This window comes from Macadamia integrifolia, chromosome 6, assembly GCF_013358625.1.
Source record: "Macadamia integrifolia cultivar HAES 741 chromosome 6, SCU_Mint_v3, whole genome shotgun sequence".
NCBI lineage: Eukaryota > Viridiplantae > Streptophyta > Magnoliopsida > Proteales > Proteaceae > Macadamia > Macadamia integrifolia.
Window position 1 is genome coordinate 23,067,135 of NC_056562.1, and position 25,559 is coordinate 23,092,693.

The window sequence follows — 25,559 nt, forward strand, 5'->3', positions numbered from 1 at the left end:
TACTCGTTCTCCACAGTTGTACGGAAACCTTCCCACCGATGAAGGAAGCCAGCAGCCATGTCTAGGTAAACAAGCTTTGCGGTGACTCCTCCGACCACCTTCAAGGTATTTTGTTCTTTCTCTCTCTCTGTTCTCGAAGGTTTCAGCGAGGAAACAACACTTTGAAGGCTCAGCATCTTTTGGGCTCTCTCTTTGAGAAATAGGGTTTACGTTTCTAAATTTGATTGATTCATCTACCTCACATTCGTAGTTGGATTCATCTTTGGTTACGAAAATGGGGCTGTTAGAGGCCTTCCTCAACTAGCTCCGGAGGTAGATCCTCTTCTTATAATGTCCAGTTTTCTATTTTTTTTTATTTTGCGCAGCATGCTTTGATCTTTCTTGTTATTTTGGTTGATTTCGTGTTCAAAATATCGATTCAATTTATTAGAAAAAGTCCAAAATTTGGATATCCATATATATCGTTCTACAGAAACTATGAATTCTGAAAACCAAATTTACCCAATCACGTGATCACTATTGAAGTGGGTAATTCTACTACTCAGTTGTATTAGTTCATATAGAAACATCTGTCAGTTATTTATAAGATTTGTGGGAAATATAGGGTTATATTTAACACCTTCCTGGGAGTTAATGAACATGTAACTGGGAAGTTTAGGGTGTAGGGGGTAGGGGGTAGGGGGAGGGGGGAGGGAAAGAAAAAAGAAAAGATAAAAAGAAAATGATGCTGGCAGATTTACAAAAAATGTGGGGAGAAAATTATGTTTTACTATGAAACTAAATGATGCTGGCAGATTTCCTAAATATGAATTCAATCAACAAGACTCAAGTAATCAAACAGTTTTTCAGGAAGAATCATGTTACAGGCTCAAGGTAACCAAACGAATTCTTTATTATAAAGATTGTTCAATAGAATGTCTTTCAAAGGAGTGTTATCCAAATTCGATACATGCGCCATTTGAATTACGCAACCAAACACACCCTTAAAATCTGGCCAACAATAAGCCGTCCCCTGGAGCTTCTACTTCAGCCTTGGCAGTAGAAAAACACATGCAACTGTACACTGAACAACCGCAAAACTCCCCGCCGCAGGTTAAAGTGCCCAATTCATAATTAGAAAATCTGTAGGGTCAATTCCTTCTAGAAGCACGTCAATGGAAATGTTCAAAAAATTATTACAATTTATTTTGCATCAAAGAAATCTCATCATCATAATTTATAAATATAAAAGAAATTTACATTCACCACCCCTCGCCTTTGCTCCAATTACATCACCCCCTGTATTTTCATTTTTAACATTTAATCTCAAAAAATTAACACCATTTCACTAGTTTAAGGTGTCATCCGTTTAACTTGAATCCAAATTTTCTTAATCCCCACAATACCCTACTTATATATACAAATATGCCATCCGGTAGGACACTTGAGATTACAAATATGCCATCCGAGACACATTGGAGGTGACAAGACCCTGGCGATACGCCTCTCGGTGGCGGCAACATGGTCGTCGGAGACCAAAGGGAACCGATAAAGAGGACATTTCCAGTGGAGTTGAGCGAAATACCCATCCAAACACATCTTATGGAACAAATGACGACATCCCAACCTCCTAACGTTCTCCCTTTTCTTGAACCCACACAAGCACACCACACAATCCGTGTCAAACCCACCGCCACCGCCAGCGGTGCCTCCTTCCGCCTCACACTCACGGAAGGAGAAGACCCTGGTGGCTTTTAGTTGCTCAGACGCGATTACTAGTCCAGCTAAGCCAGACCCAACACCACCGAGCATCCCATCACCGACTTCATCTTCCATGTCCAATCTCAAGAGTCCTACCGAATGTGCCAGTGACAATAACCCACCTGCAAATTCTTCATGACACCCTTTCTTAATATATACAAATATGCCATCCCAGGCACATTGCTATATTCAACTATTGTTTTTTCTTTTTGCAGTTGTGGGGGAATGGTTTATGGGGATAGGGTTGAGTGATTATTTTGAATCAGTCTTCTGCTACCCAAAAAAAAATCAAGGAGCAGAAGATGTGGTTGTTAGAGATTCTTAATCCTAGAATCATTTGAATTACCTATAGTGTATAGAATACAAGAATGAATAATGGAAAGAAATCAATCACATACCCGTTGAGCGTGAATAAAGTCCCTAAATCAAGGTTGACGCTTGTACCACGAATTATGATGAAGAACCACGCAATATGGGTCCTTCTACTGAGATCTTCTGCAGCCTCTTACTATGGGATCTTCTCTCTGTCTCTACACTAGCTTTGTGAGAAAGCAGTGCTCCCAAAATATTATTATGAAAGTAATAGCTGCAGGGACCGTCAGTATTCTATATATAATAGAATTCCTAAACCCTAATCCATTCCCACAATAGAATAGGGCTAGAAGTTTCCTAATTAGAGTGGTCCTTATTCTCTTAGGCCCAATGGGTCAATCAATATCAGTTAAGCCCACATAAGAGTCCTAACAATCTCCCACTTGGGCTACACTGATACTGATGTCTTCCCATTGATATCTGGCCAAATAATCCCAAGATTGAATACCACTCAAAACAACCTTTGATCCAATCAATAATCTCCATTGTTGAACAATAGTAGAAAATACACCTCAATATACGTCATATAACTATCTAATGTTACAGACAACAGAAAATTATCAATTCAAATCGCCTGGAAACATAGATATAAGGAATTATATCATAATTGTGATCACATAAGATATATCCTTCCTTATAGGTCCGTTCCTGATCTAAAGACCAGCCTACCTTGAAAACCTCACAGGTAGAGAACTTTGATATTAATCAATACTTAGGCAAACCGCCATTTTCTTGTATTAATATCTCACTTTGGCATACAGCCTATGGTTTACAACCATCTCCATGGATTTAGGCTAAATACCGCCATAAATCACGAAACTTGGCTAAATACCGCCATTAACTGTGACATGTCAAAGTAAACCACAATAATCATACAACAATACGATGAGAGAAAATATAAATGAACACTATACTGGAAAGTAAACATCGTCAATATAGATTGTGCTCATAATGTATGATCTAAAAAAAAAAATAATGCTTATTACAATACCACTATGGATAAGTAAACTCCCACTAAACAAGCATATCAAAAGATTCCATCACACCCATGTTAGAAACATGAGTCTTAAAAATTCCCACTGGAAGAGCTTTGGTCAGAGGATCAGCAACCATCTCTTCAGTAATAATATGCTCAACAGCGATCTCCCCAGTGTTGATCTTCTCGCGAACCACAAGATATTTAATCTCAATGTGTTTGGAGCTGCTAGATCTCTTGTTATTCTTTGCAAAGAAAACAGCAGAAATATTGTCACACCACAAATGCAAAGGCTTAGAGATGGAATCTACAACTTTCAGTTTAGATATAAAATTCCTCAGCCACACTGCCTGATTGGTAGCTTCATAAAGTGCCACAAACTCAGCTTGCATAGTGGATGAAGCTAAAATAGTTTGTTTGGCACTCTTCCAAGAAATAGCTCCTCCTCCCAATATAAAAATGTATCCAGAGGTAGACTTTCTATCATCAGTACACCCACTGAAGTCCGAGTCAGAATACCCCACAACTTCAAATTTTTCTGACTTACTGAATACTAGCTTGAAGTCCTTTGTCCGCTGTAAATAGCGCATGACCTTTTTTGCTGCAGTCCAATGAGCCAAACCAGCATCAGATTGAAACCTGCCAAGTACACTAATTGCAAAGGCAATGTCAGGGCGAGTACAAACTTGTGCATACATCAAACTTCCAACGGCAGAGGCATAAGGCTTGTCATTCATTGAGCTCCTCTCAATATCATTCTTTGGACATTGTTGCTTGTTCAACTTGTCTCCTTTACTGATGGGTGCTTCACCACCAGAACATTTAGACATGTTAAACCTCTTTAAAACTTTATCAAGATATGCCTGTTGTGATAGCCCAAGTAACCCCCGCGGCCTATCACGACTAATCTCGATTCCAAGCACATAACTTACTTCACCCATGTCTTTCATTTCAAAGTTTTCTGAAAGAAAACCCTTGGTCTCCATCAATAAGGTTTTGTTGCTGCTAGCCAACAGAATGTCATCCACATAGAGCACAAGAAAGATGAAACTACTCCCACTGAGTTTCAGATATATGCACTGATCGATTGGATTCTCTACAAAACCAAAAGAAGTCACAACTCGATCAAATTTTAAGTACCATTGTTGAGATGCTTGCTTTAACCCATAAAGAGACTTTTTCAGCATACAAACAAAGTCCTCTTTACCATTTTCCTCAAAACCTTCAGGTTGTCTCATGTACACCTTCTCTGACAGCTCTCCATTCAGAAATGCTGTTTTCACATCCATCTGATATAACTCTAGGTCAAAATGGGCAACAATGGCCATGATAATTCTGAATGAGTCCTTTGATGAGACAGGTGAGAAGGTTTCCTTGTAATCTATCCCCTCTCGCTGAGTAAAACCCTTTGCCACGAGTCTAGCTTTGTAGCGTTCTACTCTACCTTGAGAATCTGTCTTGGTTTTGAAAACCCACTTAGATGCAATAGCCTTACAATCCTTTGGAATTTGCACTAATTCCCATACTCCATTGTTGCTAATGGATAACAGCTCTTCCTTCATTGCTTCTACCCATTTGTCTGAATGCTTATGATTAACTGCTTGAAGAAAAGTAACAGGGTCTTCTTCTTGTCCTATGTCAAACTCACACTCATTCAAATAAGAAACATAATCAGAGTGCAGAGAAGGCTTGCGCACTCTAGTAGACCTCCTTATAGGTTCAGGTGGAAGCCTACCAATATTAGCGGTATCAGGAGGTGAAAGTGGGTCTGCAATAGCAATATCTGTCCCAACTTGCAAATCATATTCAATTGGAGTTTGAGTGACTGTATCATCAGACAGGATGGGATTGAGATCAATAAGTGAATTTCTCAACTCAACAGGTGCTATCTCAGGAGTGTCATACTTCCCTTCTTCAAAAGAGAAATTACGAGGAGTTCTAGACTCTTCATTGCATTCAACAAATCTAGCATGAGTGGTCTCTACAATTTTGTGTCCTAGACCAGGACAATAGAATCTATACCCTTTAGACCTCTCTGGGTATCCCACAAAATAGCAACTTGTAGTCCTTGAGTCAAAAACTTTTTCTTGAGGGTTAAAGACTTTGGCTTCTGCTTGACATCCCCACACTCGCAAGTGTCTAAGCCTAGGTATTCTGCTACTCCAGAGTTCATAGGGAGTCTTATTCACAGATTTGCTTGGCACTCTATTGAGAAGGTAAACAGTAGTTTTAAGTGCCTCTCCCCATAAGGATTCTGGTAAGGTGGTATTGCTCAACATAGAACGGACCATGTCTTTCAGAGTACGATTTCTTCTTTCAGCTACTCCATTCTGCTGAGGTGTTCCAGGCATGGAATATTGAGGAGCTATCCCATGTTCTTGCAAGAATTTTGCAAAAGGACCAAGCAACTGCTCAAAATCACCACTTCTCCCATAATATTCTCCACCCCTGTCGGATCTGACCACTTTGATCTTCTTGGAGTGGAAAAGTTCAACTTCAGCTTTAAAAATCTTGAAAACATCTAGAGCACTAGATTTCTCACTGATAAGGAAGACATACCCATATCTTGACCAATCATCAATAAAAGTTATGAAATAACGGTGCCCAGTGAGTGTAGGGACAGTAAAAGGCCCACAGATGTCAGTGTGAATGAGGTCTAATACTTCAATGCTGCGAGTAGCATCCTTTTTCCTGGAGATTGTCATCTTTCCCTTAATGCAATCTATACATGTTTCCATGTCCTGAAAATCAATATCTTTTAATATCCCTTCCTTTACCAATCTTTTCATCCTCTTGATTGAAATATGACCCAACCTTCTATGCCACAACATGGAGGATTTCTCATCAATCAGAGACCGTTTCACTCCCACATTCAGAACCCATGAAGAATTACAATTCAATCTATAAAGCCCATCAACAAGAGTACCACTACCAATAGAGATAGAATCATGTAATAAACAAAATCCAACTTGATTAAAATTAACAGAATAACCATCTGAACAAAGTCTAGAAACTGAAATCAAATTCCTCCTCATAGAGGGAACATAAACAACATCCTTCAAATCAATAAATGAGTCTGAATGAAAAAATAATCTAATAGTTCCTATGGCTTCCACTTCAACTCTAGCTCCATTGCCCACGAACACCGTCACTTCATCCTTGCTTGGCACCCTCCTGTTTAGGAACCCCTGCAAGGAATGAGTGACGTGAATAGATGACGCAGAATCTAACCACCATAAATCAATTGGTACATTAATCAAGCAAGATTCAAAACATACTAAGGATAGATTCATACCATCATCCTTCTTTTTCTCAAGGTAGGTCTTCCTCTTAAAACAATCCTTCTTCATGTGTCCTTTGGCCTTGCACCAAAAACACTCTATGCCACTCATGTCTTTTTGTACCCCTGATTCTTTGAAATTTTGTTTTCCCTTCTTGTTTTTCCCTCCTTTAAATTGAGTGAATTTTTCTTTCTTAAAGAACTTCTTGATCCCTTTGTTAGGTCCCATAGATGATGAAGTCTTACCTTGAGTAAGATTGGCACTTTCAACTTTGGTCCTATTAATTGTTCCCTCTTCCTGGGTTACCACAGTGATCAATTCATCAAGACCCCATTTATCCTTCAATGTATTATAAGTAGTCTTAAGAGTCTTGTAGCTCTCAGGTAGAGAATTCAAGGCAATGGTGACCACGAAGTCATCATCAAAGTTAATACATATACCTCTGATCTTGTTTCCTAGGGAAATCAATTCCAGTATATGCTCTCTAGCACTTCCTACTCCATCAAATCTAGCCCCAGTCAATTGGCTCATGAGATCGTGAGCCTGTGATTTCTTAGAGCTATCAAACTTAGCTTTTATAGTAGCCAAATACTCAGAAGCAGTATCCTTTTTAGCAACACTATCCTTGATAGACTCAGGCAAAGCACTTTTAATAACAGCCAAGGATTTCCTATTTGCAGTGACCCACTTGTCATAATCCCCTTTCTCAGTTTGGGTACTGGTTACAGTAGGTTCAGCTGGTTTGGTGGTTCTAGTACACAGGTCTAGGTCCTTGAGAATCATGTAGACCTCTAAGTCTTCCATCCATTTGTTGAAATTATCTCCAGTAAGTTTAGGAATATCAAGTACACCAAAACTAGAAGACATCCTGTTGAATATTTTAATAAAGAATATTCTATTCAACATACAGACATATATGTAAAAGAATAAGCATGTAATAATTAGCTAAATTAAACATTACATGCTTAAGTATCAATTACTTCATGAGTGTCAACCAGAACTACATTTCTGACCTTTGGGTCTGAAACATACTGGTCCACTCAAGTTTCTGCTATTACTGCGAGACTTCTTCTAACTTTTGAAAAGTACTACCATCTTTGGATGGACAGCATCTTCTAGGTTGAGAAATCCCTATGTTTTTTTTCCTTGCTTTAATTTTTCTTTGATAATATCACCTTTGGGTGAACATTAGCAACCTTGCTACCAACCATTATTCTCTATTTTTTCAGACAAAGAAGACCTTTGATTTGTATTCTATTACAATAAGGTTGAACTTTACCACTTTGGTGGACTCCACCCAATCTTACTGTAATAGTCTACAAATTCATTCCGGCAGCTAAAAGTGGGATTGTTTAACCATGAATAAAAAATATTCAAAAACAAAAGCATGAACTACATTACCAAGAATAAACAAGTTCATATTCTGATATGCAAGTAATGTATGAGTTGATTTTCTTTCATTTCTTCCAATTAATAGGAAAATTATAAAGAATCATTAAACACCCATACTTGTAACTTATACAAAATAGATCATAAAATTTGATCAAAACTAGACTCATAATATATCAAAACGAAGAGCACAAAAAACTGGACTCAACGCAAAAAACCAGGGTGAAAAATTCTTCACCGTTTGCCCGTACGAGCCATTTGAAGTTACTGTTTTTTTTTTTTGAATCAAAATCAATCCGATCCAACCGGTTCGGGCAAATTAGTTCCGGGTCAAAGTTCGGGTCAACGACCCGGTCAACCTTTGACCGAGTTGGTCATGAGCTGACCCACTGCATCCCGGGTCAACTAGGTAGGGTTTCCGAGTTGACCCGGCGATGACTCGCCGCCGTTTTTTTTTATTATTATTTTTTTTTCTCTCTCCTCCGGCAGTCGATTTCCGGTGGCACGTGTCGGCGTGTCCGGAGGTTTTCGGTGATGTGCAGTATACCTCCGCGACCGTCTTTTCGTGCTCTACAACTTCCGTGAAGAAAGTTTTCCCATACGGGATCTTTAAGTGAGAGTAAAATAATGATTTTCATAAATAGAAACCCAAATCTTTTTTTTTTCTTACATAATTTCTTGATTCTAATACCATAGTGTAGGCTCTGATACCAATTGTTAGTGATTCTAAATCCTAGAATCATTTGAATTACCTACAGTGTATAGAATACAAGAATGAATAATGGAAAGAAATCAATCACATACCCGTTGAGCGTGAATAAAGTCCCTAAATCAAGGTTGACGCTTGTACCACGAATTATGATGAAGAACCACGCAATATGGGTCCTTCTACTGAGATCTTCTGCAGCCTCTTACTATGGGATCTTCTCTCTGTCTCTATACTAGCTTTGTGAGAAAGCAGTGCTCCCAAAATATTATTATGAAAGTAATAGCTGCAGGGACCGTCAGTATTCTATATATAATAGAATTCCTAAACCCTAATCCATTCCCACAATAGAATAGGGCTAGAAGTTTCCTAATTAGAGTGGTCCTTATTCTCTTGGGCTCAATGGGTCAATCAATATCAGTTAAGCCCACATAAGAGTCCTAACAATCCGACCTTCGTTTGGTCATTCACATGGGCTATTTAATGTTCTTCATTATTTTCAACGAAAATTAAATGGTTCTACCTCAACGTGACCTGATCCATGCAATTATGGGTTTAATATGAGCCCGCGAAACTAGTAAAGCCAAATGCCTGAATTCTCAGTTTTTTACTTGAGCTGTATCATCATAATGCACCAATATATGTTCAAATGTCATATTAAGATGACATAAATGAAGTACACGTGAAGTTTGATAAGGGCATTAGGGTTCTTGTTGCCCCACTTAAGCTCTACCGAACTAACAAATGGCTAGATAGGTAGGTAAGGGCATTCTTGTTTCCTTCAAAGATCAAACAATATATCAACTACCACATTATCCATATGATTAATTTCACAATATTAAAAAAAAAAGAAAAAAGTTTTCATGTATTTGCCCTATATTTATTTAAATTCTACTTTTCCAATTTTCTTTTTTTATTTTTTGGAGAAAATAAATTTTCACTTCTCTTTTCTTCTGAATATTCAAAAATTTTCAAAATTTTTAAAATTATTCATGGCCCCTCCTCAGCGCTCCCCTCCTCACCCACCCCTTTGTCATGATCTCCCACAATCCCCTGCCACATCACCCCTTCCTCTATTCGCATTTGGACACTCAAGGACCATAACAAATAAAAGACAAAGAAGAAAAGAAAAATAATCTTTTATACAAAGCCTAACACAGAAATCTTGCAGAAATGTATATACTCCATTGTTGAATTTCAAAATCTTTTAGTTTTCAAAATTTATGCTAACGAAGTTGCAATTCCAATAGAAGAGATGTGAAGAGCTGTAGAACAACACATCACATCTTGATCTTAAAACCTCAACTAAAATAAAAGGGAAGAAAAAATTTTTAAACCCAAAAAAGAAATTTCCGTAGTCATTACCTCAAAAAGTGCATGACAATAAATAGGAAAATATATGATTGAATTTAAATATAAATTTTGGTAAATAACCACTCCATTCATTTTCTAGATTCCAAGTTAGAACTTAGAATTACTATATTTTTCTTCCTTTTTTTCAGTGAAAGTTAGAATTATTATGAAAAATAAAATAAAATTTACTACATCACTATAACACAGCTTGGTGCATCACATTTAGAAATTCTATCTACTTATTATAATTTTTAAATCCTAAAAATTTAAATTTGGGGTTTCTCTTGGAGAAACAACAACTCCAAAGTAGAAACACATATGTTTGGAGAGTAGTTCTCAATTTGTATATCTAGAATAGAAGGGAGTAAGGCCACCCTGGACTGTAGTACTAGAAGTGGCATTTTAGTTGCTGCACACATATATAGTGGAATGGCAGACAAGAAGTTAGTCGGCCACCAACTACACCTTGAAAAGTCTGACTTTCCCAGTTTGATCAATCTAAAGTTTGACACTCAACTTTGATTAGTTGGTTTTAATACTTAAAAGAAAATGAGGGAAGTAGTTCAATAAGGCCCATTGGAAAATAGGTCCCACCTTCTATAAATTTTTTTTTTTCTTAAGACGAAAATTAAAATATGTGAGATTGTCTTTCTACATCAAAATCAGAAAGATTAATACTTGCTCTGTGAGTCATGGTTAGGTTGTCTAAAAAATTGGGGTTAGGACCAAATTGTTACTGGCCTGAATCAAAAGTTAGTACGGGAGATGATGTGGATAACACCCAAAGGGACAGAATTATGCTCCAAGGTCACGATTTGGTACTATTCTTCATTATTAGTTGTTCCAAAATGTTCAGGTCGCTTCAAACTTCAACCTTCTGTCCTCCTAACTCTTGCACATGCTGCAGTCCATAAACGAAACTCCTCAACACTGCTTTATTGATGTTAATTGTCAAGAGATAATTAGAAACTAATGAGATACATTTCCCAGCGATAAATATATAGAAAACCCAAACTGATATATTCTTTTCTGAATCATAAGTTCATGTGCAAATGAGGACAAGAGGGTTGGGAAATGGTGTTGGTATATAAGAAATAAAGCATATGTATGTGGCTGTAACAGTTGAAAGGAATAAGATTTTTAGCAAGTATATGATTCACATATTCAATGGTTGTTTCAAATAATATTAATGACATTGTAATTTCTGATAATTATATAAAATTATTCCTAACACATGTCACCTAATCTAGATCTTTAAGACTGAAAGAAGATAATGACAAAAGGGACCCGAATCTTCTCCAATGCGTATTCGATGGCTGACATGACCTAGGCATTGCACCCTAATTGTTCAAAACTCGTTGGGTGCACTAGCATGCTGTCTTTTCTTTCAAGTTTTTTTGACATGACCTAAGCATGCACCCTAGTTGTCTAATACGTCGAAAAGTCATAATCGAGATAGTTCATAGCTGATTCTAATCCAATGAGTGATAGGAACGATGATGAATTGAGGGCATTTTCACCACTAGGCTACCAACCCCCTTGGTAATAAGTTTAGGTCTATGATTGAAAAAATAATTCAACAAATATGTGGTGATCCCCACAATCACATGATCTAATAATGGTAAGCACAATGGTTTCTATTGGTGAACATATGGATAGAGACGCCCACTTATAGGTTTAACTGTATGGTCAGACAAATGATGAAAATGATCACGAATATTAGAACAAGTAAAGACAATCAATTCAGAGAAACTGACACTCCTCATCAGTTTCTTTCAAATTAGTGAGTGTCGTCGTCGTTTCTATCTTGCAAGATACCACATCATAAGGCCCACGCGCTGGCTGTAATAGATTAACTTTAATGGCTTTCTCTCACATCCACATGTTCTGTACTAGTGTAGTCTGTATCAGTTCTCTCTCTCTCTCTCGTGTGTTAGGTAACGAAGAAATCAATTAGGCCACGCTTTAATTACAAGTCAAATTGTATTTTATATATATATATATATATATTCCACAATCTAACTAGGTCAGGAACTGTATAAAGTCAAATTATATCATCTATTCCACGTGGGAAAATTATCTAACCACTTACGGAACTAAGAAGGATATAATCGTTTGATTTTTGAAACTCTTGGCATGCTATTCTCATACGCCACTCTAATCGTGTGGGTCTGGGTGTTAGGTACATCAATCCTCTCTTCGATTTATTATTATTATTATTATTATTATTATTATTTTTAGAAAAAGATCCCTACCAACGGTTTGGTGCAAAAAATTATGTAGAGTGCGAAATGACTATGCTAATCCTCTATCTTATGCACTAAAGATGTTATTGTGTGTTTTTCATATAAATGTAACCCTAAAAGCATTGTAGAAGGTAATGGAAAAATAAGAATAAACGATGCACACAATTTACTAGTTTCAGCAAGATTGCTTACATTCTCGGTAAAATAACATTCTGTTTCACTATCAATGGAGAATAGGATTACAACGCTCATCCTCACACATCTCAGAATTGTTTACAGAGAAACTAAATATTGTTACAAATATATAGAAAAAAAACATTAATACCAAAAAGTAGAAAACTGCCATTAAATAAAAATTCGAACGTGGGGCAACGGTACCTTGCCGTTTTTTCGAGGGCCTGCACCAATACTTCTTGGATTAAATTGTAACGGAGTACAGGACATCATATATCAACACCTTCCCATTGACTCCATGTGCTGATGTTGCCTACGATAAACTGACAAATTTCTATCATCCCTTTTTTTTTTTCTTTCAAGAAAGAATTTTGTCTAACTTATGCAAGAAACGCAAAGAGAGATTGTAAATAAAAAAAAAATGCTACGCTGAAAATGTTTGTGTACACTTTCCATGCCAGCAGGGCAACGGATGAACAGACAGCATCCTTTCGCCCTTTTTTTTTTTCTTGTTCTTTTTTAATGGAATCCTCTGCTACATTTTATTCCAAGAGGGCATCAGCTTCCACGTGGGTAAATGACTTACCACATCAGGATCTTTACAAGTCAAATTGTATCATCTATTCCACGTGGGATAATTATCCAACCACTTTTGGAACTATAATATCCTTACTTTTCAAACTCTATAACACGCTATTTTCGTACGCCACTGTAATGGTGTGGGGTACTACGGGTCAGTGGGTAGATGGGTCATCTCCTTCGATAATTTTTTAGGAAAATTACATGATTACCCATTTTTGAGTTTCTCTTAACAAAATTACCCATCAAAAGTTTCAGTTAACAAAAATATTCAAACTTAGGTTTCTCTTTACAAAATTACCCACTTAAAGTTTAAGTTAACAAAAATACCTAAAATTGAGTTTGGGTTTATAAAACTACCCACTCAAAATTTTAGTCATAAAAAAATACATGATTATATGTGGAAGATGAAGAATCACTATTTTGGGTAGTTTTATAAATCCAAACTTGATTTTAGATATTTTTGTTAACTAAAACTTTGGGTGGGTTTTTTGTAAACTCAAACCTAATTTTGGATATTTTTGTTAACCAAAACTTTTTATGGGTAATTTTGTAAAGGGAAACCCAAAAATGGGTAATCATGTAATTTTTCCTATTTTTTGGGGGATTTAGAACTATACTACTACTGAGGCCGAAACGCAAAGTGACAGGGTCTGCCCTCTTATCCGACTTGTCTTCAACAACTGAATCTTTCAATGACCATTCAAAGGTTGAGAGGGTTTAGTCACACATCTCAATACTTGTCAACACCTAGCGATGTAGATCAAAGCCTTTACAGCCCTTAGATGGGTCGTGGAAGGATCGGTGGTGTTGAAGAGGATCTTTTTCCCCCCCGCACTCAAGGCGTTGAAGATACTGATTCGCACTCAAGGCGTTGAAGATATTGATTCGCACCATCTCATTGATCCCACATAGTAATGTTTTCCACACCTGGAGGTGAAGAGGGCATCAGCTTCCACAAAAGTTTTAGAAACGAAAAAAACAGTAACAAGATCTAGGAGAATTTTTTTTTTCCTTCGGCAAAAATTTTCAAGGATAGATCACTTTATTAGGCTATGATCAAATAGCCCATACCATACCTTGAATGCTGGGCTGGCTGTTAGGGTTCATTTGGTACCACTTCACTTAACGCGTTTTAGAAGTCTGGGGCCTTTTCTTTTCCAGTTCCAGATGAGCGAAATGGGAAGCACTCTCTTATCAAAAAGAAATGGGGCACATTCATCAGCTTCTCACACTGAACTCCTATCCAAGTATGGTTTTAAGCATTGGTATCGGATTGGACATATTGGCAGAGACCGATATCAATATTTGACCAATCTGAATCAGTTACCAGTATCGTTTCAGGGGTAAAACTATAAAGAAAATATATTTCTTTTTAACAAGGGCAAAAGTGATCAATAAGTACCAATCCAATCCAATCCGGATCGGTGTCATACCAATACAATAACTAAATCCTTTGAATCCAAATAGTATTCATCTGTTCCATCTCCTGCAGGCTGCAGCCACGCTCCATTCTTTCTTGGCTCTGGAAAGAGCTGCAACAGGGATGGAATTTTTATAACCCCAACCCTGGATCCCTTAGCTTAGCCCAGGTCCTGACTTAGGGCCTTTAAACCTCAAACCAGGCCCAACCTTGTCGGGCTCAACTTGGCCCAAGCATGCCCCAATTAGTGAGGCCAGGCTGGGTTGGCCCTGATTGACTCTGAACTTGTTTTGTCATTCTGGACCAGGCTGACCTTGATTGTTCCTGACCATAATACTGTCAAGAATTATCCTTTATCTCAAGTCAATTCACCTCAAACATACTCGACACATGTTTAAGCACTTAATTATTCAAGATGGGAATTCCAAATTTTCAACTACTTTTAGTGTTTTACAAATGGGTTGGGACTAGAAGAAAATACTTGGAAGTACTTATAGTGGGCCAATTTGTTATGAAGAAGGTGAGCAATTTCCATTCCAGTAGACCGATTTGATCCTTCTGTACATATTATGAAATGCAATGGCTTACATGAACAATCAGATAAGTCTGAAACAGAATGGAGTTCCATCCCAGGATCACCTTTAGTAAAATTCCTTGACTTTTTCAGAAAGAAAAGTGAGAAAAGGAAAGAATTAAGATAACTTCGAAGGATGAATAGGACGGAAAGTTTATAGTAAGAACAGTACTTGATTCAACATGTTGGGGCTTACAGATGGTCATGTAACTTGATTGCCTGAAATGGGAGCAACCATTCTAAGTTTATTTAGATATATTGGCTGTTCTATGTTATCCTAAATTCCAAAGGAAATTTTTATGAATCCAGCCATCTTATGATTTGAATGAGGGATGGTTTTGATGACTCTCAGCAGGATTTTATGAGTCTTTGTCTAAGGTCTTTTGACAGGTGATGGAAGCAGCACAATCATCAATAGGATCGTCGAGTAACATATCATGTTTTTTGCTCTTTGTAGGGATCTCTCGGTTGAAAACTCTTGGCATTAACTTGTGTTACTGTAACATCAAGTGAACTTCATGACAAGAATTCTTAATACCGATTCAGCTCGATTCCAATCCAAATTCCAGTTGAGAGAGTGCACATGAATAACTAGAGATGCATATATGGGGATGAAGGCCAACCACACCAGGAATATTTAATTTAATTAGATACTGAAATTTGAAACATAGCCAATCGAGACTACATCTTCTCTATCCAATGATCGGATTAGCCACAGCATCTGTCAACGACTCAATGTCGCACAATGAGATGAGGCTGTGCAGGAAGCTCGATGCCACGGACAACTATGTTCCCATCTTTTTTCACAAACAGCAGAAGAAATGAGATTTTAGTAATGGTTAGAGAAAAGGAGAGATCCAACATTGTACAATCAATACTATGATATTCTTATTGGTTTCAGAAATAAATTGACAATTTATACATGGGCATTGTAAGCAAATAAATGGCATGCTGCAAGTAACTTGTACAATTAGGAAGCTTATAGAGGAAAGGAGATTTCTGTGATGCACCCTACAAGATTCTTGATGATGTTGAAGGTGCTCTCTTTGCTATCTGCAACTATGGGTAGCAAGTGACTGAACTTCTTGGGAATGAGTGCACAGAGGATGCCCTTCAGAAGAAAAAAAAAAAAGAGAAACAACGTGTTGCCATGACTCAAAGTCTATAGTTCTGCAAGGAATGACCGCTTGATTGCCTCTCCTCAATTCAGAAACACCAGTCTACATGAATTTACAACCTGCCCATATATTCCAGGGTGAACTTGGGATTGCTTCCGGCATATAATTGGTGAATTTGCCCCAAACCCACATGTGTGGGTGGATAATATGGATTTAGTAGCAGACCAGAGACTCTCTGATGAGAGATCTGTATCTCTCAACACCATCCGGCTTCTTTTGTTAGCAGCTGTTGGTCCTTGTTGATCGCTCATGACTACCCCTGGTACCTGCAACTGATTGGAATAAGGAGCCATCAGATCTTGTCTCTGATAAATCCTTTCCAAGCTGTCTACTGGTATCTCATCCTTCGTATCTGAGGGAAGAAGCAATTCCTGATCTACTGTACTCAAGAACCTATTGGCCTCACTCACTAAACGAACGGCACGCCAAGCCTCTAAAACAAGCTGGATTGTGCTCTTCTCAGGCAGGACCCTCATATCTTCCATGGTTTGAAGCATTTCTTCTGCTTTCCATGGCTGCTTTGCTTCTCCAAATCCCCATATCAGCGTGTCAAACGTCTTCACATTGGGAGAGACACCAGATTCCAACATCTTCTCAAAAACTCTAATTGCATATTCCATTTTTGCTGCACTGCACCATCCACTGATGATGGTAGTGAAGATCACAACATTCGGACATACACCCATATCAACCATTGTTGTTAGAAGAGCTTCAGCCTTCTCTGGTTGACGTGCACGCACATAACCTTTTGCAAGAATACTATATGCATGGATGTCAGGTTCTATACCAGCCTCCACCATGTCATCAAAGATCTCTCTGCATCTGTCCATGAGTCCAGCTGTACTCCAAGCATTCATGATGGTGCTGAATGTTATCACATCTGGTTTGACGCCAAAATCTTCCATTAATGTCAGTACCTGTCCAATTGCTGATTATCATGAGTGACTCTTCACAAAAATAACGGATATCAAGAGAAGATGATAAAAGAAATTATGAAACCCAAAAGGACAAAAAACATCCACAATAGCTGAATGAGATATAATCTTAAACCACTGAAAAAAAATAATCTGAATGCTATAAAAATACATCATAAATTGAAATCTGAACACCAATAGTGTTGATGTGAACGTTAGCTACAAAATCTGAAGTATCTCAAGCATTCAGGGTGTAGAAACGCAAATTTAAAACGATGCAGAAGATAATGGAAAAACAAAACAAACAATGCACATGAATTTTACGAGGTTCGGCAAGGTTGCCTACGTCCCCAGTGAGATGAGATCCTGCTTCACTACCAATGGAGAATAGGGTTACAGCGCTCGTCCTCACACCTCTCAGTATTACTTGCATTACAGAGAAAGAAACCCTCGCTACAAATATATAGTGAAAAAACCCAAATCCGGAAAGTACACAATTGCCCTCAAATAAAAAATTCTTGCGGGGGCTGCACCCCCCTACACCCCCTGCTATGCAGGGGGTCCTCCTGCCCCCCTTGCAACCCCCATGGCCCGCTAACCGGCTAGCGAGACCACCGTCCTACCTATCTAGGTACTGCACCAGTACTTCCTGACTGCGACGGAATACAAGACATCATACACCAACACAGGGAACTTATATACATACTGTCATTTAAGAAATAGTTAGATACATGTAAGCTATTGATTATGATGAAAATACAACAAAATAATCATGGAAATTCATGTACAATAAAATATGGTGAGAAAAACAAGCCTAGAAGATCTAGAAAAATCCCTAGAGTACGCACTCTAATTTCCAGTTGCAGGTTAACCAGCAACCTTGGTCGGCCTCCGTGTAAGCTTAGCAAGTAGGCTGGAGAATGCACGGCGGTTGATCAATCTTTAAATTCTTTCATCCTTCAACTAAAACCAGAAGGTCTAACACTATCAGGGAGTTGAAGCAGGAAGATGGCTCTCTAGTCTCAGACTATAATAGTGTTGGTCAGTGTGTGGCAGAATTTTACGAGGCTTTTCATAAAAAATCAAATTGCATTGCCAATCCAGGTTTGCTTTCTTGTATTCTTTGTTTGATTGATCATGAGGATAAAGTGAGGGTCACATGTATCCCTTCTTCAGATGAGATAAAACAAGTTGTAATGGACTTGGATCCTAATAGTTCTCCTGGCCCTGATCGTTTCCCTGAGGCTTTCTACTGGAAGTGTTGGGGCATTATAGAGGTCGATGCATGCAAGGAAATTATGAAATTTTTTGTAGAGGGGAGGATTTATTTACCTATAAAAGTGGGCATCATACCATCAAAATAAATTTCTTACAAACTAGAGGGGCAGGCAGAATGTTGTGTGAGGACTGTAAGGTTATATCTAGGAAGAACCTAACCACTCAACATAGACTGGAGGTCCTGGATATGTGCTTCAATACAGAGAAGTGTAAGATGAGGGAACCTATGTACCCTAAGATAAGTTGGTGGAGATTAAAAGGAGATTCCACATAAACATTTACTAATTAAGTAGTCAAACAAGGAAAGTGGGACATTAAGGGAGACCAATACGATGTGGAACGAGATGACTTGTATTAAGAAGGTAGCTAAGATATTCTAGAGGAAGTGAAGGGTAGTCATTAGGCCCTTAGGGAGATTTGGTGGTGGGATGAAGAGATCCAGGTAGCCATTAAGGCCAAGAAAGCTAATTTTAAGACATGACAAAGGACTAAGCAGGTAAAAAAAAAGTATAATACTGCCAGAAACGAAGATAAGAAGATGGTGGAGATAGAAAAGGCGAAGAAAAATGAGGAACTCTATAATTATCTGAACGCCAAAGAAGGGGGGAAAGATCTATAAGATAACTAAAATGAGAGAAAAGAAAAGTAGAGATTTCGACCATGTGAGGTGTACTAAAAATGATGATGGAAGAGTTCCAATAAGAGATGAGCACATTATGAAGAGATGGGATGAGTATATTTGTGACCTACTGAATAGAAATAGTTAAGTAGGAGTGACCTGGAAGATTGCATTATCCATCGAGACACCACACGTCATAAATATATATACAAAAGGTTGGGGTGCCCGAAGTTAAAGAAGCCTTAAGAAAGATGAAAGTAGGCAATACACCAGGCCTAAAGAGGTCCAAATAGAAGTGTGGAAGAGCTTAGGAGTATGTGGGGTATCTTGGTTAACCAATACGTTTAACAAGATTATGAACAAAAGGAAAATGTATGATGAATGGAGGAGAAGCATTATAGTTCTGATCTACAAAATAAAGGTGATATTCAAAGTTGCAATAACTATAGAAGCATACAACTAAAAGGTCATACTATGAAATTATGGGAGAAGGTTATTGAAGCTCACCGGAGAAGAGAAACTACTATCCCAGAACCAATTTGGTCTATGCTATGTAGATCCACAATATAAACTATTTACCTACTGAGGATGCTCATGGAAAGATTTAGAGCCTACAAAAAGGATCTCCATATGGTCTTTAATTTTTATTGACCTAAAAACAACCTATGACAGAGTACCTAGAGAGTGGCAACAAGTGGTAGATGGAGTTGTGCTCCTTCATCACAACTAATCAACAATTGAGGTTTGGAGGGATCATACAAGACCCTTGGGCGACCCTATCCAGAAAGGTTTCATCCCCAACCAATGTCGGAGGAGAGAGAAACAAGGAGTAGAAATTCTGGATGGCAATAAACAGGGAAGGAGTCTTCTTTGAATTTCAAATGGGCTTTATGGTCCATCAAGCTCCCTCCAACTATCTTCAAGTGGATTCTAGAACTCCATTAGGTCTTCTTGTAAACTTTTCTTACATAGAATAACCTCTAATGGACCCCTTTGCTTCTAGGGTTCCAAGAGAGACTTAAAGAATGGAACCGGGATGTTTTGATCGACTCTCAAACGCTTGTACAAGCTCTGATATCAAGTTAGAAATAAGGAGGACTAGGTTTAGAGACGAGGGAAGAAGAGAGAAGAGAAGAAGGAAGAAGGAGAGCAGATGAGAGAAAGTGAAGAGGAAATGAGAGCAAAACATGAGTCTTTACTCATCTCACCTATATTAGAATCAACTAATACTTAGGAAATTACATATTCCTCCCTAAGGGAGGTGAAGAGAAATAAAAGAAAATACATATAAAGACAACTTAACATAAGACAATTCCTAAAGTACCCCTATTACATACATTTTAACAAATTCAACATATACTAGCAAAGAGAAAGGTGCCAAGTAAATGAGCAATCCAGTGCACAAGGTTCCCACTACTATAGAGTCTGTGAAGGGCAAATGTACACATACTTACCCCCTTCTTTGTAGGAGAGATTGTTTTGTAGTTTCGAACCTATGACCAACTTGTTGCAATAATGCAACTTAACCGTTATGCCACAGGCTAGCCCCACTAAATTTATAGATATAATTAAATATATGAGGGAATTGTGACTTTGTGAGAACCAGGGAGGTCAAGGCAATGAATTTCCAATTACAATTGAGTTACATCAGGGATCAGCCTTAAGCCCTTATTTGTTTGCACTTATCATGGATTATTTAATTAGACGAGGTCCAGTGGATGCTAATGATATTGATTTGATGGATGAGACAAAAAGCCTAGCCACCTTGATCCGGTCGGTTTTGTCTGCCGATTACGTGTGGCGATTGTGCAGGTAGGGAAGGTCAGGTTCATGTCCTTTTGTTCGCTGCTTCATTGCTATCTGAAAAACTATCTATTGCTTTTTTTAAAGTGGACGATTCGATTCTGCCTCATCAGTGTCAGCCTCTATTGTCAAATCAGTTCTATAATGCTAAGTTGGAGTTATGGAGACTAACCTTGGAAACAAGAGTTTTTAAGATAAGTAGATCGAATGATGTGTAACTTTAGTCACACTATGATAGATAACAATTTGGTGAAAATTTATGAGAGTGATTTAGATATCTGGGGTCAACCATAAATAAAGAAGGTGACATAGAGAATGATGTTTCACAAAGAATTAAAGTGAGATGGATGAAGTGGAGAGGTGCGTCCGGAGTGTTGTATGACAGACATTCTTTTAAAACTTAACGGAAAACTCTATAAGACTGTCGTATGACCGGCTATGATGAATATGACAAAATGTTGGGTAATTAATAAGTGTCATATAGATAAGCTATGTGTAGCAGAGATGAGGATGTTAAGATGGATATGCAGCAAAACTAGGAAGGATAAAATAAGGAATAAAGAGCCAAGGACAAGACTAAAATGGCCTAGAAGTAGTGAGGAAAGGCATGATTAGTTTAGGTCTTATCCCAAGTATGACCTCAAATAGATCCGATTGGAGGGCAAGGATCTATGGACCCCATTTAGCTGAGATTTTTCTGACTTGTTGGTGTTGTGTTATTTTCCTCTTACTTTCACTTTTCCGATATTGTCTCTGCATGGATCTATGTACCCGACCCTATTGAGCTAAGATACGACTGAGTTTTTTTGTTTTATTGTTGTTTGTTAGGGGGATCATTACCAAAGGTATGAATAGCAATTTCATCACTTTAATTCCCAAAATTTGAAGGGTTATGACTTAGGATAAGTTCAGGCCTATTTTCTTAAGGAATTTTTTTTCTTTTACAAATTGATCCCCAAAATTCTTACTACAAGATTATCTTCTTTTCTTCCCAAGCTATCTAAAGAGGAAGGTGCTTTCTAACAAGGTAAAGTAATTTTCTCCAATGGTACCCTGGCTTTTGGAATTGACTAATGTTCTTCACAAAAAGTTGTATAGTGGTAGAATCGGGCTGAAGCTGGACATACAGAAGACTTACGATATGCTAGATTGGGATTTTCTCTTTGATGTTCAGAGGAGGCTTGGATTTCAATGATAAATAAATAAACTGAATGCATTAATTTTTTTTTTTTTTTGCCAAGTTATATGTTCTCCTTAATAGTGGTCCAGTGGGTTTCTTTGGAGTTGAACGAGGGAGGTTTACACCAAGGGGATCCGCTTGTTCCCTTTGGTTGACAAGTTCAAATCCACGCTTGTGGGGTGGAAAGGCAAATTGATATCTATGGCTGGTTGGATTCAATTGGTAAAGTAAGTCATTGCCATTTGTCCAGTCCACAACTTTTCTGTCTACTGGTGACCATCATCATTGATTACAGTTATGGAACGATGGATGAGAAATTTTATTTGGACAGGTGATCCTAATGTATCTAGAGGTGTCTCAGTTAAATGACACATTGTATGTAAGCCTATAATGGAAGGGGGCTTGGTATTAGAAAGTTTCGTGATATTAATATAGCCCTTCTCTCTAAATTATGTTGGCAATAAACTGATAATTTATCATTTAGAAGATTCATGCGTTACAAGTACTTAACAGTGGATGGAAAGCTAGTCATGTTTCAAGCTTCTTCCATCTGGCCAGGGATTAGGAAGGTTTGGAATTTTGTATCTTCAAATGAAAGGTGACTAATTGGTTATGGCACCCCATTAACTTCTGGAAGGATCAGTGGCTAGGTGATTATCCTATTGTAGAGAGTTCGGGTTTGGGACTAGATTTTTTCTTGCACCTTCATGCACAAGTTGCTTCTTACATTATTTACTCTAATTGGGCTTTCCCGCAAGTGTCTTCAATATTCTTGCAGCAGGTTTTCAATAATGCAGCCAGAGTCTTGAATCGATCACGCTGTTGGTGGTAGGCTATGGAAGCTATCCCAATCTGGTTTGTATACTGTTAAATCCGAATAGGATGTATTCAAACTAGAAGCATGAAACCATATTGGGTATCAACGATTTGGACCCCCCTTCTCCAACCAAGACACTCTCTTTCTGGGTGGAGATTGATGCAGAAGCATTTGCCTGTTGATGATCTTGTTAGTAAAAGGCATTTCCCTAGCTTCTATGTGCAACTTATGTTACAAGGCAGCAGAAATTTTCTATCATATCTTCCTATAGTGTCTGTTCTCAATAAAGATATGGACTCAGTTTATCGATATTTTCAAAGTTGCTTGGCAAAATTTTAATGACTTTCATGATTTCTTTATATGGTGGAAAAGGAAAGCATCTTCCATTTCTTTAAAGTATCTTTGGGCAAGGTGCCTTCATTTGATTCCTATGTATATTTGGCTTGAGCGTTATGCAAGAAGAAACAAGGGGAAAGGACCAAAACTGTTCTGTTTTCAATCTTGTGTGATCCTCAAGAAGCTAGTCCAAGAATGCCTCGCAAAATCAATTTTGTGGAAGATCTGCACGTTTCTAAAAGGCTTGGAGTTGCTTCTTTTCAAAATGAAGTCTCTTCCCATATTTTGGAGGTTTACTGGTCTAAGCCGCTAAGGGGATGGATGAAATTAACTATTGAAGGGCGTTCCTTGGAAACCCTGGTCATGCAGCATCTGGTGGTATTTTCAGGAATTCATCAGGGGAGCCTCAAGGATCTTCTCTCAGTATTTGGGTAAACAATCAAACTTCTTTGTTTTCTTCACAGGCTTACAGTTCGCGAAGGAAAAGAACATCTCAACACCTTTGGATTGAATCAGATTCCAATGCTGTTGTGAGGACATCGCGGCGGCGGTTCACTGACTAACGCCACACATCCTCTATCTCAACTATCACTATGAGGGACAGAGAAGAGGAGGTGAAATTGTAATGTGGGAGTCGCCACCTAGAATTAGTGTCTACGACCCACATAAAACAACGTATGACTCTATGACTCATCCAAGGGGTACCGGTCGAACCATTGGTCTTGATACGGGTCAAGTGATGGTCCGGGGAAGGTATTAGGCACCCCTAGTTCACCCGATGTCTTTCTAGTCCTTGGCTAAAAATACACAAATTACTACAAATAATCACAATATATACATCGATATATGCAAGAAACATGGCATCACTCACGACATCAAGAGTTCTATGCTATGCATGATAAAGCATTGCATAATACATATATTGAATAGAAAATACAAACTAAAAAGACATAACACCAAGGAAATGTGATCATAGACTAGAGAATCAAGATCACATAACCAATATGTATTCTCTCTACAAAACCATTATCTACGAAGATAACACCACAAAGACTTCTGGGTGTGTGTGACCACTATCTAAAGAGATAGGATCACACACACCTCGCTTGTGTTTCCACAAAATAGAAGAAAAGAAGGGAATTCACAAGCAAGATAATGAAAATAAAAAAAAAATGAATTCACCTACTCAAAGGCTTGACAAAAGAAGGTATGGAGGTCACCATTGACACAGTAGAGAAGCCAATCGTGATAGAAAACAAACATTTGTGTATAGATTCCAAGATCCATGCTCAGGTGGCATTTGTAGCAGCGCCACGAAGCAAGAAAACAAAACCAAGAGACTTTTATCTCTTCACTAGCACTCTAGCATGAACTAGCCTTCTAGAGCAAGACTAAATTTCTCAAAAATACTAGCTAGCCTCTCCAAAACATGGTAGGACTGGTATTTATCGATGTAAAATGGACCACAAGGTCTCATATTCGTGTATGGGCTGTTGAATCAATCCCCATCGTCAGTAGGGAGTTATTTTGCAGGTTTTATATCAGTGGTGGAGGTTTAGCTTACAAGCTTGGCCAATGGGGAGCAAGCATGTAGATTTCATCCAAAGACAGGTTTCTTAGACCCTAAGAATGTCAATTCACGGATCCAAGCCTTCCCTAACGAAAAGGAATGGCTTTTGGCAACCAAATTTGCCTAAATGTGGAAATACAATACTCTACGGATTTGAGAAATTAACATCGATGTGGTGTCATGTCAATGAACAGGCTTCAATATTGGTTCGGGCTGTGTTGTTGTCAAACAGTGCTGGGATAATGACGGTGTGTATTTCTAGCTGATCGGCAATCAGAATGTTCTGTTCGATACTATGCTAGGAGCTCTGATCGATGTTGGCTTGGGCCTTTTTAGTGTCGACTGCTCTTGTTTGGCTACCTAGACCTGGTTCAATTTTAGACCGGGCTGGTTCCAAACCAGTCTGGGCTGGGTCTGCACTTCCCAGAATAGGTTGGAATGATCAGATGTCCATAACTTGTGATAAGTAGGTCGGCATCGGATGGTTCAAAGACCGTTCTTCTTGTCATTTCATGTACTATGCTTCAGCATGATCCACCATTGGATTTCTGGGTTTCCATATTAGGGGTATTTGGGTATGATTTCCATACTAACAAGTAACAACGATGAGTGCACGAATACGGGACTATGAGTGATGCAGATATGGCTGCCCTTTCTTGGTTGGACCAACATGACCGGCTTTGGAAGCCAAGAGCCAAGAAGAACCGGTCTAGCCCAGGGTTTTGGTCCAACAAGGGTTGGAAATAAAATTAGTAGTTTACTTAGTATTTTATTTCATGCTTTTATTTTCCACACTTGAACGTAGGAGTAGGATTTATTTCCTTGCTTTGGTTTCCTTTTTATAGTTGTTTCCTAGTTTAGGCTAGTTTCCATTCCAGTTAAGTTTCTAATTTCATGTTCCTATTTTTCTATATATTGGTTGTAATCGATTGAAGATTTAGAGAGCAATTTGATTATTGAATGAATGTGTGAGTGTGATCCTCCTTTTTCCCCCTCTCTACTCTGATTTCCCCTCCCTTCCCTAAGGGTTCTCCATCAACTTGGTATCAAA

At 38.2% G+C, this 25,559-nt stretch overlaps 1 protein-coding gene across 3 annotated transcripts in view; it reads right to left on the minus strand.

The window, feature by feature from the left end:
- Positions 1 to 15,676: 15,676 nt before the first annotated feature.
- The window catches only part of LOC122082810 (pentatricopeptide repeat-containing protein At5g25630), a 17,398-nt gene continuing 7,515 nt past the window's right edge, over positions 15,677 to 25,559 (minus strand). For all 3 annotated transcript variants that reach the window (XM_042650585.1, XM_042650586.1, XM_042650587.1), the window contains exon 4: positions 15,677 to 16,908. In XM_042650585.1, the coding sequence (XP_042506519.1) occupies positions 16,015 to 16,908 (894 nt within the window). In that variant the 3' untranslated portion in view covers positions 15,677 to 16,014. The remainder of the gene's footprint in view (positions 16,909 to 25,559) is intronic.